The sequence below is a fragment of the Nycticebus coucang genome, unplaced genomic scaffold, assembly GCF_027406575.1.
Source record: "Nycticebus coucang isolate mNycCou1 unplaced genomic scaffold, mNycCou1.pri scaffold_53, whole genome shotgun sequence".
Taxonomy (NCBI): Eukaryota; Metazoa; Chordata; class Mammalia; order Primates; family Lorisidae; genus Nycticebus; species Nycticebus coucang.
In genome coordinates, this window is record NW_026515583.1 from 529,983 (window position 1) to 547,081 (window position 17,099).

The 17,099-nt window shown below is 36.4% G+C and overlaps 1 protein-coding gene across 1 annotated transcript in view; it reads left to right on the forward strand.

The window, feature by feature from the left end:
* Positions 1 to 17,099, forward strand: part of LOC128579414 (ankyrin repeat domain-containing protein 36B-like) — a 171,198-nt gene that overhangs the window by 25,798 nt on the left and 128,301 nt on the right. The window contains exons 5-9 of the mRNA XM_053581525.1: positions 5,591 to 5,730; positions 11,970 to 12,048; positions 12,361 to 12,393; positions 12,638 to 12,699; positions 15,342 to 15,435. Coding sequence (XP_053437500.1) covers positions 5,591 to 5,730; positions 11,970 to 12,048; positions 12,361 to 12,393; positions 12,638 to 12,699; positions 15,342 to 15,435 — 408 coding nt within the window. The remainder of the gene's footprint in view (positions 1 to 5,590; positions 5,731 to 11,969; positions 12,049 to 12,360; positions 12,394 to 12,637; positions 12,700 to 15,341; positions 15,436 to 17,099) is intronic.

A 17,099-nucleotide genomic window follows, 5' to 3' on the forward strand; every position in this document is an offset into this window, starting at 1 on the left:
TGTGTGTGGTTGATGGCCTGATGTCCAGCCGTTCCTAGGCAGCTTCAGAGTAAGGCCTGGTCACCTGAAAGACTATGGTAGGATTAGAAGGTTGGGACTTCTAGACCCACTTCCCAACCTCCAGGGAGGAGCGAGAGACTGGAAGTTTGTTTGACACCAATGGCCAGTCCTTTAGTCAGGCATGCCAAGTAATGAATCTTTCATAAAACCCCAAAGGACAGGGTTCAGAGAGCTTCTAGATAGCTGAATATATGGAAGTTCCAAGGGGGTGGTGCCCTTTGGAGGGTCTGGAAGCTCTGCATCTCTTCCCCATACCTTGCCCTATGTCCCTCACCATCTGTATCCTTCATAATCTCCTCCATAATTAACCAGCTGGCAGAAGTGTCTCCTTGAGTTCTGTGAAACATTCTACTGAATTTATCGAACCCTAGGATGGGGTTGTGGGAACCCCAGCTTGAAGGCTGTTGGTCAGAAGTTCTGGTGTGGGGAGGGGCAGACGAGCCCTGTGGGGTCTGATACTGTCACCAAGGAGATGGTGCTGGGATCAAAAGGGAGGACACCCAGCTGGTGTCTACTGAAGAATCGATTGTGGGATTTTTGGAGTGAAAAAATATTCCCACACATAGGTCACATAAATCCTCTGTGTTGATTAGTGTCGTGGTGGTGTGAGGACAAAGGAAAAACAGGTTGAGTGTGTTTTTTCTCACACAAGTAACAGATAAGGGGGAATGCTTTATACTGTATTCTAAGTGCTCCTCATCCATTTCAGAAATCAATCTTTTTAAGTTTGAGACTATACTCACGCGATACTGATTCTGCAAATGATAGCATTTTCTGTCAGTGTGGTAGGGTTTTTTAGGATTCTGATTATTGCAAATAGTAGCTCCTTACAGGTATCAAATAATTTTGATAGATCTTGTTCTTGTTTACATTTTATAAACAAAGGAAGGGAAGTAAGAGTTTCTTCCTGCAGTAATAGCCCACCAATAGTATGACTATTAATTCTACTCTGGTATTCAAGTATGATCCCAAAGGAATACTTTGTAACAATGTATCAGTCTTCGTTTTTAGCAAATTGTAAATCATACACAAAATGTGCATTTTTTTCATGATCTATCAGCTAGACAGCTATGATTTGATATTAATAAAAAAGAAACTAGAATAAGAGCTAATGAAACTTAAAGTGACCAAAAGAAAGGAAATAAAAATTAGAGCCAAAATCAATCAGAATAAAAAGTAAAAAAATCAAAATCAATGAAATCAAAATGTGCATTTTTTACTGTTTGGAATTCATTAAGGGTAAACAAAGAATTAGGTTACACTGATTGCATTTATTAGATAAAATCCCTCTTATACTTGTGTTCTGCCCCCAAGAGGTGTGCCACACACTGTGTCCCCCACTCCCCTTCTACCTCTGCCTCTCCCCGCTACCTCATTCTGCTACCATACCCCTTGAATTAGATCATGTATTGCCTTCATATTAGAATATAAATATACACATTGGATTTTTGCTTCTCCGTTCTTGTGATAATTTACTAAGAACAATGTTTTCCATCTTCGTCTGGGTTAATATGAAAGATATAAAGCCTCCATCGTTTTTAGTGGCTGAATAGTATTCCATGGTATATATGTACCACAGTTTGTTGATCCATTCCTGGGTTGGTGGCCATTTAGGTTGTTTCCACATTTTGTGATTTTAAATTGAGCTGCGGTAAACGGTCTAGCGCAAATGTCCTTATGATAAAAGGATTTCTTTTTCTTCTGGGTAGATGCTCAGTAATGGGATTGCAGGATTAAATGGCAGATCTAATTTGACTTCTTTGAGGATTATCCATACTTCCTTTCAAAAGATTGTATTAATTAGCATCCCCAGCAGCAGCGTAAAAGTGTTCCCTTCTCTCCACATCCACACCGGCATCTGCCACTTTGAGACTTTGTGATGTGGGCCATTTTGGGGCTAGGTGATATCTTATGGTGGGTTTGATTTGCATTTCTCTGATGATCAGTGATGATGAGTATTATTTCATATGTTTGTTAGCTATTCATCTGTCTTTAGAAAGGTTCTATTCATGTCTCTTGCCCTGTGATATACAGGATTCTTGGATCTTTTCTAGTTGATTAATTTGAGTTGTCTATACATCCTAGTAATCATGGTTTTGTCCAATTCATAATATGCAAATGTCTTTTCCCATTCTGAAGGCTGTCTGTTTGCTTTGGTTATTGTTCCCTTAGCTGTATAGCAGCTTTTCAGTTGAATTAAGTCCCATTTGTTTATTATTGGTGTTGTGGTGACTGCCACAAAAGTCTTTTTCATAAAATCTTTCCCCAGGTTGATATCTTCAAGTGTTTTCCCCACACTTTCTTTGAGGATTTTTATTGTTTCATGCCTTAGATTTAGATCTTTTATCTATCCTGAATCAATTTTTGTAAGTGATGAGAGATGAGGGCCCAGTTTCAGTCTTTTACATATCGTTATCCAGTTCTCCCAGCACCATTTATTGAATAGGGATTCTTTTCCCTAGTGTATGTTCTTGTTTGTTTTATCAAAGATCAGGTAGCTGTAAGATATTAGTTTCCTTTCATGGTTTTCTATTCAGTTCTAAATGTCAGTGACTATTTTTGTGCCAATACCATGCTGTCTTGATCTTTACAGCTGAAAGTCTGGTAGTGATATGCCCTGGCTTTGTTTTTATTACTAAGAATTGCTTTGGCTATAACATTTTTTTTTTTTTGGTTCCATACAAAATGCAGAATTATTTTTTTTCCTACATTTTGAAAGTATGATGATGGGATTTTAATGGGGATTGCATAAAATCTGTAGAATGGTTTGGGAGTATAGAAATTTTAATAATGTTGTTTCTCTCCAGCCAAGAGCATGTTATATCCTTCCATTTGTTAATATCCTCTGCTATTTCTTTTCTTAGGGTTTTGTAAGTTTCTTTATAGAGGTCCTTCACCTCTTTTATTAGGTATATTCCTAGGTATTTCATTTTTTTCTGAGGCTACTGTGAAGACATTTGTGTCCTTGATTAGCTTCTCATCTTGGCTGTTATTGGCATATACAAAGGCTACTGACTTGTGGAGATTAACTTTATATCCTGAGACCTTAGTGTATTTTTTGATCACTTCCAGGATTCTTGTGGTTGAGTTGTTGGTGTTCTCTAAGTATAAGATCATCATTGGCATAGAGGGAGAGTTTGACCTCTTCTGCTCCCATTAAGATGCCCTTTATAGCCTTCTATTGCCTGATTGAATTGGTTAGAACTTCCAGCACTATGTTGTATAGTGGTGGTGGTAGAGGACAACCTTGTGTTTGTTCCAGTTCTAAGTGGAAAAGTTTTCAGTTTTACTCAATTTAGTATAATACTAGCAGTGGGTTTGTCATAGATGGCTTCAATAAGTTTAAGAAATATGCCACCTATGCCTATATTTTTAAGTGTTCTTATTAGAAAAAAGATGTTGAATTTTATTGAATGCTTTTTCTGCCTCTATTCAGAGGATCATATGGTCATTGTTTCTGCTTCTGTTGATATGGTGAAGTACATTTTTTGTTTATTGGGCTTGCATCTCTGGGATGAATCCTGCGTGATTGTGATTTTATTTTTTAATGTGTAGCTGTAATTTTTTGGGTAGGATTTTATTGAGAATTTTTGCATCTATATTCATTAGTGAAATTGGTCTGAAATTCTCAATTTAGTTGGATGTTTTACTGGTTTTGGCATCAGGGTAACGTTTGCTTTGTAGAACGTGTTGGGAAGATTCCTTCCTTTTTCCTCTCTCTCTTTTTTTTTTTTTTTTGGAATAATTTCTGCAATATGAGTATAAGCTTTTCCTTGAAGGTTTGATAGAATTCTGGTGTGAAGTCATCTGGACCATGGCATTTTTTGTTGGGAAATTTTTTATTTTTTCTTCAATCTCAGTGGTTGAGATTGGTCTTTTCAGAAGATCTATTTGTTCTTGTTTAAGTCTAGGGAGAGGATATTATTCTTGTTATTGATCCATTTTCTCCACATTATACAATTTCTAGGCATAGAGTTTCTTGTAGTACTCAGAGATAATCTCTTGTGTCTCTGTGGCATCTGTTGTTATTTCCTGTTTATTGTTTCTGATTGATGTGATTAGAGATTTTGTTTTCTGTTTCTAGTTAATCTGGCCACAGGTTATCTATTTTATTTATTTTTTCAAAAAATTAAATCATTTGGGGGGGCACCTGTGGCTCAAAGGAGTAGGGTGTCAGCCCAATATGCCAGAGGTGGAGGGTTCAAACCCAGCCTTGGACAAAAACTGCAATAAATAAATAAATAAATAAATAAAATAAAAAATATTTTTTGTTTCATTAATTTTTTGAATGATTCTCTTGTTTTTAATTTCATTAATCTCTGATTTAATTCTGGTTAATTCTTTCCTTCTGCTGGTTTGGGGATTAGATTGTTGTATTTTCCAATTCCATAAGATGGTTCTTGAGTTTGTCAATGCACTCCCTTTCTGTTTTTCAAATGTGGGCATCTAATGTAATACATTTATCTCGTAGGAGGGCTTTCACTGTATCCCACAGGTTTTTAGAACTTATTCCTTCATTGTTGTTATGTTTGAGGAATTTAATGATTTCCTCTTTTATCTTTTCTTGAACATAACTCTCATTTAGCTAAAAGTTACTTAATTTCCATGTCTTTGTGTAGAGATGTGCATTTTAGTTGGAGTTGAGTTCCACCTTTATTGCCTTGTGGTCTGAGAAGGTATAAGGTACATTGTTTTAATTTTGCTGAGGTTTGATTTGTATTCTAGGATGTGGTCAATTTTGGAGTATGTATGATGGGCTGAGAAAAATGTATATTCTTTTGCTTTGGGATGTTGTGTTCTGTATATGTATATTAATCCCTTTTGTTCCAGGGTCATATTTAAGTCCCTTGTATCTTGGTTAGTTTCCATTTATAGGACCTGTCCAGTTCTGTCAGAGGGATGTTAATGTCCCCAGCTATTATGGTGTCTTTGGGATGTCATATTGCTCAGACCCTTCATGGTCTGTTTCATAAATATGGGCATATTAAAGTTGGGTGCATAAATATTTAAAATTGATATGTTTTCATGTTGTATTGTACCTTTGACCAGTATAAAGTGTCCATCTTTGTCTTTCTTTTTTTATTTTTATTTTATTTATTTATTTATTTATTATTATTTTTTTTATTGTTGGGGATTCATTGAAGGTACAAATAACCAAGTTACACTAATTGCATTTGTCAGGCAAAGTCCCTCTTATAAATGTGTTTTTTCTCCAAGAGGTGTGCCAAACACCATGACCCATCACCCCTCCCTCCTTTCCTCTCTTCCATCTTTGTCTTTCTTAATTTTAGTTGCTTTAAAACTGCTTGTATCTGAAATTAAGATTGCAACCTCTCCTTTGTTCTGGTTTCCTTTTTCTTCCTTTTCCGTTTCCTTTTGGGTTTCCAACCCAGATTTTAAAAGTCTATAGACTGCTTCTCAGACATGCAAGGAAAATTATAAGCTTTTTGAAGACTGTCTCTTCTTGTGTTATTTATTGATTATGAACTACCAATATTTTTATGTATTCTTTACCTTGTTTTTACTGTAGCAAGAGCAACTTTGGTTAAGGAAAGGCGTTCTGTTTGTCAAAAAGAAGAAATGGCTGAAAACCATTTTTCCACCTTCACTTTAGTCCAGCCATTCATACCAGGTCCTCGAATGGCCTTTGTCAACCATTGTGATACAGAGGTAAGTTGTCGTCATAAAACCTTTTTTAAAGGATATTTATTTATTATTAAATCATACCTGTGTACATTAATGCATTTATGGGATACAATGTGATTTTTTTCACATACCATCCCACTGATTCTCATAATAATAAGAAAGATCTAACAAAAAAAGTCCTCATAATCATAAGAGAAATCATATAGTGTCAAGCCAGAGATGTGCTTAGCATTGAACATTAGGAAAACTAGTGGAGCAAAGCTTAAGCTTATCATTATGGAAGGAAAGTACTATAAAGCAACCAAAAAACCCCAGCTCAACAAACATGGAGAGGAAGAGAGTGATGAAGGGAAAGAATTGATTGAGGAAGGGCAAGATAAATATAAACATTGAGTAAGACAGTCCAAATGAGGGAGATTATTATGAAAACACAACAGATAGCCAGGTGTTGTGGTGGGTGCCTATAATCCCAGGTACTCAGGAGGTTGAGGCAAGCGTATCGCTTAAGCCTGGGAGTTGGAGGTTTCTGTGACCTGTGATGCCATGGCACTCTACCATGGGTGAAAAAGTGAAGCTCTATCTCTAAAAAAGAAAAGTAATAAATAAATAAATAAATAAAAACACGACGGAAATAGTGGAGTTAAATGGTGGCATGATCTCTGTATAAGATATAATAGAAATTATTTTAAACATAACTTAGAAAAAGAAAGCCAGGTAATGAAAACGTGTTCAGATTTATCTGAATGACTTATAACTGATGTTAATAAGGAACATAAAGAAAACTTAATGATGGCTATAGTAACATTAATCTTGTATACATTTACAAATAACTAGAAGATATTTCATAAGTTCCTAGCATGAATGAAAGATAAATATCGAAGGTGATGGTTCCTCAGCCACAGGCTGGGAGGCCGTGATTGGGAAGCCTGGGTTAGGGTCCCTTGTGGATGATGGCCATGGCTGGACAAGCATTAAGGACGGCAGTGATGAGAGTGGCACAGGCAGGAAGAGTACTAGAAGGAAACTGGACACAGATGCAGAGGGTGTTTGGAACCCAGATACTGAGCAGAGCTTGGCCATCTACCTGTTCTATGGTTGTCAGAAAATCATCTTGTCCTTTGAAGGCAAGATGTACGGTTAGAATGAAATGATTACCTGCTACATCAAGCTAAGATTGGAGAAGGTCTGAACTTGCAACCAGGTCTCTAATCTCATCCAGGTTTCAACTTGAAAGTAATCAAGAGAAATCTAGTCCAAGCTAAAGGACCAGGTTTCCAAGAACAAGGCTTTCCGAACCATGGCTACCACGTTGTTGGCCCAGCTCACCAAACTGGGTCCTGGTGGTCCTCAAGCCTCTGAGCTTTTCCAATTTTGGCCTGGGGCCCTAGAGCCCTGTGCAAGTTTCAGATGTGAAGCCATTCTTCTTGTCATTGACTCCCCCATCTATTGACCAGGGTAAGGGTTCACTTAACCCCTCTCACCCCTGTCTGTACTTGCTCCATTATCCCCAGCCTGGCAGGCTTGGGCCCTGGGCTCTTCCTGGTTGCAGCTAGTAGAGTTCTCTGCCTGTGTGAAACTGCCAAATGCAACTGGCTCATACCAGAGGCACCTGTTTGTACACATCAGCCAGCACTGCCCCAGCCCTGGAGTACCCCCACTCAAGAGTGTGGATGTCCAGCAGATCAATTACAAATTCTCTGAGAAAAGGGTGGTGTCCAGGAACTGATGATCAATGCCTCCTCCCCCTGTCTTTTTCCTGTTTAAGTTTTTGGCAGAACTGAACTGGGGCCCAAGTGGTGAGAAGACCAGGGCTAGCAGTGGTAGAAGCAGCAACAGTGGTGCCTTATACAGAGTGAGCAGCCAGTATGAGAGCCTGGAGCACATGACCCTCATGTGCTCCTCCAAGGCCTGCTCCTTTGGCAAGTAGGTGGTGGAGAAGGTGGTGACAGAGCGGGCCCAGCTGGAGGACGGAGATTTGTGTACTGCCTGTTTTGCTCACCCCTCTAGGAGTACCTGGTGAATTTCCTGCACAAGTTGTAGTAGCTGGCTGAATGATACATGATGAACAGCATCCTTGAAAACTCCACCATCCTCCCGGTGGTGACAAACAGAGACACCCAGGAATTGCCGGGTGTCTTATTGGAATTACTGCCCTGCCTATGTCTTTGAGGTCTCCACCAATGAACACAGGGCCCAGCACCAATTTAATTCATGGTCTGGGACTGAGGGGGGACCCCCAAACTGGCTGACCCCTGGAATATACTCCTGGCAGGAAGGACCCTTGAGGTCTCCTCATGCTTTGTATTTAAGGAGAGGGCTGTGATTTAAAGGGGATGACTTCAGAGGCCTAAGCAATAGGGGACACCAAAACTTGGTTGGTGAGCTAAATAGGTGGGTTCCAAGAAAATAATAGACTCTGAGAGTGGAACAGGGGGATGTCTGAAAGGACAGATCACTCAAGAGCATCAGGGATTGAGGACAGGAGTGAGACTACCTCCAGGAATACTTCTCAGCCAATGACAGGGCCCCCTTGCCCCTCTCTTCTGGATGTTTGGGAGAGCCTTCATTACACATTGGGTTGTCTTCCAGCTACCAGCCCCCCAAATTTCTGCCCCCAAAATATCACCCTTTTTACTACAGAGATTAACCCTATTTGTGTAGGAGCAGAGCCAGGTGGGCCCTGGAAATATTTTTAATATAATGATCTATTTATAAGGGTTATGGCTTTATCTCAGCTGCATGAGAAATGGGGGAAGGCTTTGTAACTCATCCTCCTTCTTCTCAGTGAGCAGCGGGTTCTACTGTTGTGTTTCCTCACTTGCCAACACCAAAGTCTGTTGGTTTGTGTTATGACAGAGGATAAAGCTATTTCCCCCCCCAAAAAATGTATATATAAAAATGTATATGTTTACATATTTAAGATGATGAATATCCTTATACCCTGAGTTGATGATATGAATGTGTGAAATTATCATGTGTACTCCCCAAATATGGACCCCTATTATGTATCAATTACAAATATTAGAAAATGGCTGGACACCTGTACCTCAGTGTTTAGGGCGCATGCCACATACATCCGATCTGGTAGTTTCAAACCTGGCTTGGGCCTGCTCAACAATGACAACTGCAACAATAAAATAGCCAGGAATTATGGCAGGCCCCTGTAGTCCCAGCTACTTATGAGGCTGACGCAAGAGAATCGCTGATGCCCAAGAGTTGGAGGTTGCTTGGAGCTGTGACGCCATGGCACCCTACCTAGGGGGACATAGTGAGACTCTGTCTTAAAAATAATAATAATAATAAAGGAGTTTTATTTTATTTTTTAGAAAAAAACATGTTTATTCTGTGTGGTTATCTTTTCTTTTTTCGGGTATTCCATTTATGAACAACCCCCCAAAGTTATCTTTTCCTTTGATTGCTTATGACAGCCTGAACATCAATCTTCTTTTTAAGGTCTATTCTCTATTTTTTGGTAGTATTTCTAAGAAAGGAAATTTAGTCTGTATTATTTCTTTTCAATTTAATGAAATGTCATCTCATATTTAATCTAGTCAAACCTATGCTCACAGATTATACAAAGTGAAACCTCTTTTAGGCTCTATTAGAATTATTAAATGAATTATTAGTATTTGGCTCTTCTGGCTTTTGTTTAAGTTTTCTAACAGTGTTTAGTATATTCTCAACTAATTTATCTTACTATTTGATGTAATTTCTTGGTAGCTGAACTTTTTGAAAATAAGGCAAAATAATAAACATTTATAGTTTTGTTAACTAAAATTAAAATTTATGTATCCATTAAATGTGAAAAGATATTTTAAATTCAAACCTCTTAAACAAATTAGTCCGTTGTGTGTTTTGGTGTTTTTCTCATTCATCTTGTGCTCATGAAATCTCTGTAATGGACACAGATGTTCACACATCCAGTAAATGTAGTCAGATTTGATTAAAGAATCATCAAATAAACTACACAAAGTTATAGAAGCATACGGCAGTAAAGACTGCCAAATAGTATACAAAATTATCTCTGGAAGGTCATTTCTTAATTTGACAAATATGTCCAGAATGTGAACATTTTATTATTCTAAAGAAGCATTATTAACTTTAGTATTCATGCTTGTCAAACCTTGTACACGATGTCTTTTATCAGTAAAACACAAGAGTCCTGTGGGCCCGATGTTTTAGTCCATTTCTTCTTTCCTCATGTGAGTATCGGGTCCTGCTGGACAATCATGGATATACTGGGAGATTTCTAAATCTTCAACATGTATAATCATAGGGTTTTTTAAATTCTAGATCCTTTCTTCAGTTTTTGTTGTTGTTGTTGTTGTTGAGGTTTCCTTGAGGGTACACAGATCCAGCGTACATTGATTGCTTTGTTAGATAAGAACCCTTGTCCCCCTATTCTTAGGTTGTAACTGGGTTATAGCTTTCATGTGAAAGCCCTAAATTAGTTTCATAGTAGGGCTGAGTACATTGGGTACTTTTTTTTCCATTCTTGAGATACTTACGGGGAAGGGGGAAGGGAGGGGAGGGGGATAAAGCAAGGGGGATAGGTGGGATTACACCTGTGGTGTATCTTACAAGGGTATATGTGAAACTTAGTAAATGTAGAATGTAAATGTCTTAGCACAATAACTAAAAAAATGCCAGGAAGGCTGTGTCAACCAGTATGATGAAAATGTGTCAAACGGTTTATGAAGCTAGTGTATGATGCCCCATGATCATATCAATGTACACAGCTATAATTTAATAATAATAAAAAAGAACCCTTGTCCCACCCATAAAAGACATACCACACCCCTTTTCTTTAACTTTTAATGACCATTCTATCAGGTATCAATAGACAGAGTTATTAGTACGTTGTTGACAGAAGAATAAGAAAACCATGTGAAATTTAAACTAGGGTTTTACATTTCTTTCTTACATCATAGTAGTACTTAAAATGCCCTCGTAATTCTCTAATCATAACAGCATTTTTCTTCTACAAGTTAAAATTTGTAGGGATAATTATTGAAAGAGTTTTCTTGTAGCATCTTGAATTGGTTTTTTTTGAGATAAACATTTTCTTCAATTTTAAAAATGGACACAATAACAAGAAATAAATATTTGCATATATTAATGAAAGTGTATTTTTCTTCAAAAATGTTAAAATATAAAATTTGAATCCTATGGTTTTATTTTCTCCTCTTGTTCTCATTTTCCAAATGTCAGAGTTCTGTTGGATTTGCATTACATAGGTGTGCCAGTTTAGAATATCTTACACATACTTATGTTCTTAACACCATATTCCTTTCATGAGTAAGTAATCTCTTCCTCAAGTATGTATCCAGATTTATCTCCTATGTCCTTGCGTGCTTCATAGTTGACATATTGGACTTTAAGGACTGAAGACACTGTCCTTATCCCTTCCCTTACTTCCTTGACTCTTGGTGCCCTATTTTGTCATCTAATTTTTCTTTTCTAGTAAATAACATCTAGTAAGTAGCACTGAAACATTAAGTTAGTGTAAATCTTGTACTTTATCTCTCCTGCAGATCACCAATCCAGTCACTCACCATTACCAGTGTTCATAGCTTGTTACCATAATTCTCTTTCTGATCTATGATTTTGAAAAGCTCTTTTCTGATTTTGTCAGGTGTTCATCTATTTTCACATTGCTACCAAGGTGATCTTTTGAAAATATGTTTGTGGTGGCCTGACTTACCTGCTTATTGAGTGGATCCCATTACAGGAAAGGGAAAGTTTGCACCTCTTCTGCCACCTGTCTTTGGTAGCTTGTCCTGATTCTCCCATTTCATCTCTGAAACCTGTTCCTTATCACAAGGTTGCAGTTTTACCGCATTACCTTCAGAGCCCTCATATGCCCTGTGGTTCCATTCCTCATCCTTTTGCCCCTTCTCCCCTGTCCAAAAGCCCTTCACACTCTCACTGTGTACATCGTTGTCTTTGAAAATACGCCTCTATCTTTGCTGCATTTCCTAAGCTTCCTGGGTAGAACTGACTCTTCCTCCATTGTATCCTTTGTGTAATTAATTTACTGTAATTACAGACTCATGAATTACCTTTCTTATTTGTTTCCATATATCTTTGCCACACCCACTTAAATATAGGACAGACTCTGTCTTCTGTTTCTATGTTCAAATTATTCTCCCAGGTAGTGCGTATGCTTGATAAACATAGTGAATGTGTGTTGTTTTGCTAACAGATTGATGTGTGAGTGAATCAATACATTTCCTGAAGTTGACTTTTCTTTTTCTCAATAGGAAGGAGCAAGAGAGTCAGAAGTTGGAGACAATACCAACACGATTGGTATTGTTGAAAGTGCTACACAAAAGCAAATAGGTAATGACAATTTTATTTTTGTGAAAATAAATTATAAGAGGTGGTAATCTTATAATTAGGGGAAACATCTAAAATTTTTAATTACATGCTATTACAAAATAAAAACCAATAATGGGTATTGGTTTAATTTCCATTCCTTTTATTTATTTTATTGTTTTTATTAAATCATAACTATGTACAGTAATGTATTTATGGGGTATGATGTGCTGATTTTATATACAATTAGGAATGCTTAAATCAAGCTGGGTCACATAGCCTTCACCTCACTTACTTAATTGTTGTGTTAAGACATTGATACTCTACACTTCATAGATTTGACGTGTACCCTTGCAATATGCACCATAGGTAAGGTCACAAATAGATAATGTCCATTCCTTTTAAATATACTGTCCATTCCTTTTAAGTACGTTTCTTTTGCCACCTTTTTTATACTATAAACTTTATCCTGAAACTGCTTTAACCTTCTGAAATTTTTTTGGCTATGAGTTTTATTTTACTGAAATAGTCACAAATGGAGATACATTTGTATATGTTTTGAAAATGCAGTAATATTTTTATCATTAATTTATCTTTAAATGACATTTTATAGATAAAATCTCTGTACTGTTATCAGGACACGACAAACGAAAAGAACCAAGTTTGTATTTGGAGGTACTGTCTTTTCTTATCATTACTTTAAAATATAAGCATTGACAACTTTAAAACATAAAAGGGATGCTTTTAATTACCTTTTCTCAGCTGCGTATGTTCCCACAAGGAATTATTTTCTTACATTATCAGGCCATAATTAATAAAGTAATTATGTGGAAAGAATGAGCTGCTGAATAGTAAAATTCTGCTAATTTGCAAGATTCCTTTAAAAAGACAGTGTAATAAAATACAAAATGATAAGGCTTAGAAGTTATAAGAATACCATTTGGATTTGAAGTTAAGTTTATTTAAAAATTAAAGAATTATTCCAGATTCATCTATAGCCAAATGCATGAGTCTGTGGTAAATATGGATGTGTAATAAAAGGCCTAATGAAATTCAGGGAAAAGCAGTTTGGAGACTTGATTTTTATAACTTGGAACTTGTAATGACAAAATCTGGCACTCAAAACTGTTACTATGTTTGAATTGGCCAGTCTAGATCATCAAGGAACATTTTAAGAGAAAAAAAAAAAAAATCATGGGGAGTAAGTGAACATGTTGGGCTGTAATAGTAACAATTTGATTTAGTGGAGTTTTAATAAACAAAAATCATTTTCTAAAATAGAACACATAGAATACTTTTGTGGCAGCCATGCTTCTGATACACTATAGGTATGAAATACTGACAATTTATTCGGAAGCAGAGCTCAGGTAGGAAGACATGGGAAAGGCTGACCTCTTGGAAGCAGTGGTTGGGCAGCAGCACCAGCATCAAATGGATGTCAAAAGACATGTTTTTCTGGATCTTTCACTTTCTGTGGAAACTGAGGAAAATTATTTAATTAATTTTGAATGTCTGTGACCTAATTCATAGACATGGCACTAATATCAACCTCTTAGGTATGTGTAATGAACAAATATAGTATGAAATCTGGAAACATTTTTATAGTCTGAAACGTATGCATGCAAATGTAAGAAATGTTCACAGTTTTATTTAATGATTTAATAAATATGGGAAGTAGTTCTTTTTTAAAAAAAAATCCTTCAGACAGTAGTGTCAAGGAAAAATGGAAGTTAAGCAAGTTAGAACTGGCATGAGCCTTTCTAATTTGGGGTATAATAAGTTTTGGGAGACTATTGTGGCAGATATCCTGTAAGAATAGTGATTTTGTGCTTACGACCTTCCCAATGAGATTTGTACATGTCTGACCTTGAAAAAAAAATATGTATATATTTATATATATATATTTTTTGAGATAGAATCTCATTCTGTGCCCTGGGTGGAGTGCTGTGGTGTCATAGCTCACAGCAACCTCAAACGCTTGGGCTTAAGTGATCCCCTTGCCTCAGCCTCCGAAGTAGTATCTGGTACTATGAGTACCAATTATGTGCTAAGTAGTTAGACATTGAATGTACAATAGGATGACTTACGGTATTGTAGTATCAATAGAAAGCCAAACAGCCAAAAAATCCGACTTACTATGTGGGCTTCATATAAATATTGTAGTATCAACAGAAAGCCAAACAGCCAAAAATTCTGACTTACTATGGGGGCTTCATATAGAGAAAACAGAGAATATCAGGTTAGACAATATAGAGGAAGATTGCAGTTAATGCGGAAAGGACTGGGGTGGAAATCTATAGTCAGGAAAGATCTTTCTGAATGTGATTTTCAAGCTATCAGCTAAAGGATGAGAAGGAGCCAGCCATGTGAAATTGTGGGAGAAAGGAAAGAAAGCAATGGATCACATATGTATCATTTTTTACTCTAAACATCCTGGGAACACCAGGAAGCAGAAAGTAGGGTAATCATCATCATCATCATCAGTCAATTTTATTTTTATCATTATAATGCATAGAAATGAAAATGTGCAAATACATGTCTGGGATACCTTAGATGCTTCAAAAATAAATGTTTGTATTCTTTTATATCGAGGTTTTCTATAGTTCCTAATTTGCTTTTTGTTAGTAAAAAGTTACATACTATATCTAGTGTTTGTTTGATTTTATTTAAACATGACAAAACAGTTATTTTTAACTGCGGTATCCTTTTATTCAATCATAAGTAAAAACTCTACAAAACATATTTTAGATTTTTCTAACCTTTTGTTTACCTAAATAAAGCAGCTTCAGAAATGTTCTGTTTAGGTACACTTATGTTAATATGAAATAAAAATGAATGTTCAGTTTATGCCCAATATGACATATACAAAGTTTATTAGAATTCTGTGTGTCAAATTTTCATGCTAAAATTCCATTGAGAAATATTTTATGTGTGTAATCGGTAAGTATTAGAGCAAGTGTATTTTGTTTTTAAAAAAAGTTCTCTTATTCCTTGTGGTGAGTACAAAGTAATCGGTTATTTTCAAGCTTGTTCCATGTTGAAACATGCACGAGTTCATATTTTTTGTGAATATGATTCATTTTGGCCTTTCATGCTGTGTTTACACACCGATATGCACATAAAAGATGAGCTTGAGCTAGACAGCATATATGAAGTTCTGTATTGAAGTGTTTTGGCTTTCAATACATGTTTCTCTTAGTTTTATATGTAATTGCTTTTACCAAAAAAAATTCAGTTGTTTTTGAAGAAAATGATTAGCAAATATTGATGTAACTTATTATTTTTAACTTAACTCATATTGATATTAACTTTAACAGAGTATTTCAGAGACTCTTTCAGAGAAGGATCTTAGTCATTCATCTCAGGATGCCAATCAAGAAGAAAAAAACAGAGTAAATGCACAAGTAGAAGGTAAGAATTGTATTTTCCTGTAAAAGACAATTTTTACAGATGGGATTTTATTCTTGCTCAGGCTAGTCCTAAACTCCAGAGCACAAGCATCCACCTGCCTTCGCCTCCCAGAGTGCTGGGATTACAGGGTCGAGCTACTGCTCCCTCGGGACTCTGTGTTTCTAATATGTTCTCAGGTGACTCCAATGCTGCGGATTCTTGGACCACACTAAGTAACAAGACTATAGACATCCCTGTAGAGAAATATATAGGAAGAGCTATTGGAGAACATCTCCAACAGAAGGATCAAAGGAGGGCATTATTTTGCTTTTACATGTATTTCTGAACATGTTCCTAGCCAGATGGGATAAAGAAAAAAGTGAACAATTCCAAATTATAGATATGAACTGTTACTACTAATTGAAGAGGAAATAAGTGGCATAAATGATCCCTGAAAAGAATGGTGACGAGAGATCCGAAAAAAAGGTTCATGAGCAGGGAAAGAGGGAAGGAATAAGTTATACCCGTAAGGTTGCAGTTAATGATGAAGAAAACCGAGAGAATGCTCTTGTATCGATTCAAGAAATTTGCATTTACACAGAAGATTAAGATTACTTCTGCCACAGAGATCACTGGAAGCAAGAGAGTGTGCTAGAATTATAACGTGGAATTTGGAAGGATAGGATCCGGTATTTGAAACTATTTCTGTTTGAATTCTCCAGTCTAGATATTCAAGGAACATTTTGGGAGAAAAAAAAAATTGTGGGGAATGGTGAATCTGTGGGGCTATAGCAGCAATGCATTTCTCCTCCTGTAAGTGTTAGGCATCAGAGCTATGTGCTATATGTATATTAATTCATAAAAATAGATTAACTTGAATATAAAAACACTGGTCATTTTTAAAAATATTCTTTATTAAAATAGGTGTTTTCTAAAATCAGAAAGAGATTAATGTAATATCCCCACAGAAAATAAAGTCAAAAACCATAAATTTATAGAGCCCATTCCATGACTTTTCTTAATATTTTCAATGAATATGACACTGATTTTTAAATGTAAAAATTAGTTAATATGTTATAATGATGAGGTGAATCAATTTGTTTCCTTTTTTATAAATATGTCATATTTAGAGTGAATGTGCATAATTACTTAGATGTATCTTACAAGGCTTCTGAATGAGTGGAGGAAGACATATTAAGATGGGAAAGCTAGAGGATACAGAGTACACCTAATCTGTAGGCCGCAGGGTACTCCATCCCGTCCTGCTCTCATTTTTTCTTGGCCTCTCCAACTTTTCACCTTGCTCATCTCACCCTTTCCTTCTCAGCTAACACATGAGCTCTGGAAATGCCAACCTTGATGCATCTTATTCATTTTCCTTTAACTGCATTCCATAATTATCAAGTAAAATAGGTAAAAACTGTTTGCCAATGATGCTATGGAATATTGTGAGCCTTGAGATCTGGGGAATAGAAATGGAAATAAATAACTTACAGTTGAGGTGGGGAAGTTGCAAAGGAGAAATCCTTGGAGTATTGAGGCCTTACTGAGGGAGGATATGCCTGTTTATCCATGGAAAGAGCCATAATGAATGGAGTCCTCACGTAGCAATCTGTGTAAAAAAAAAAAAAAAAAAAAAAAAAAAGGAAAGAAGATTGTCAGCATATGAGCAGAAAGCATTTCAC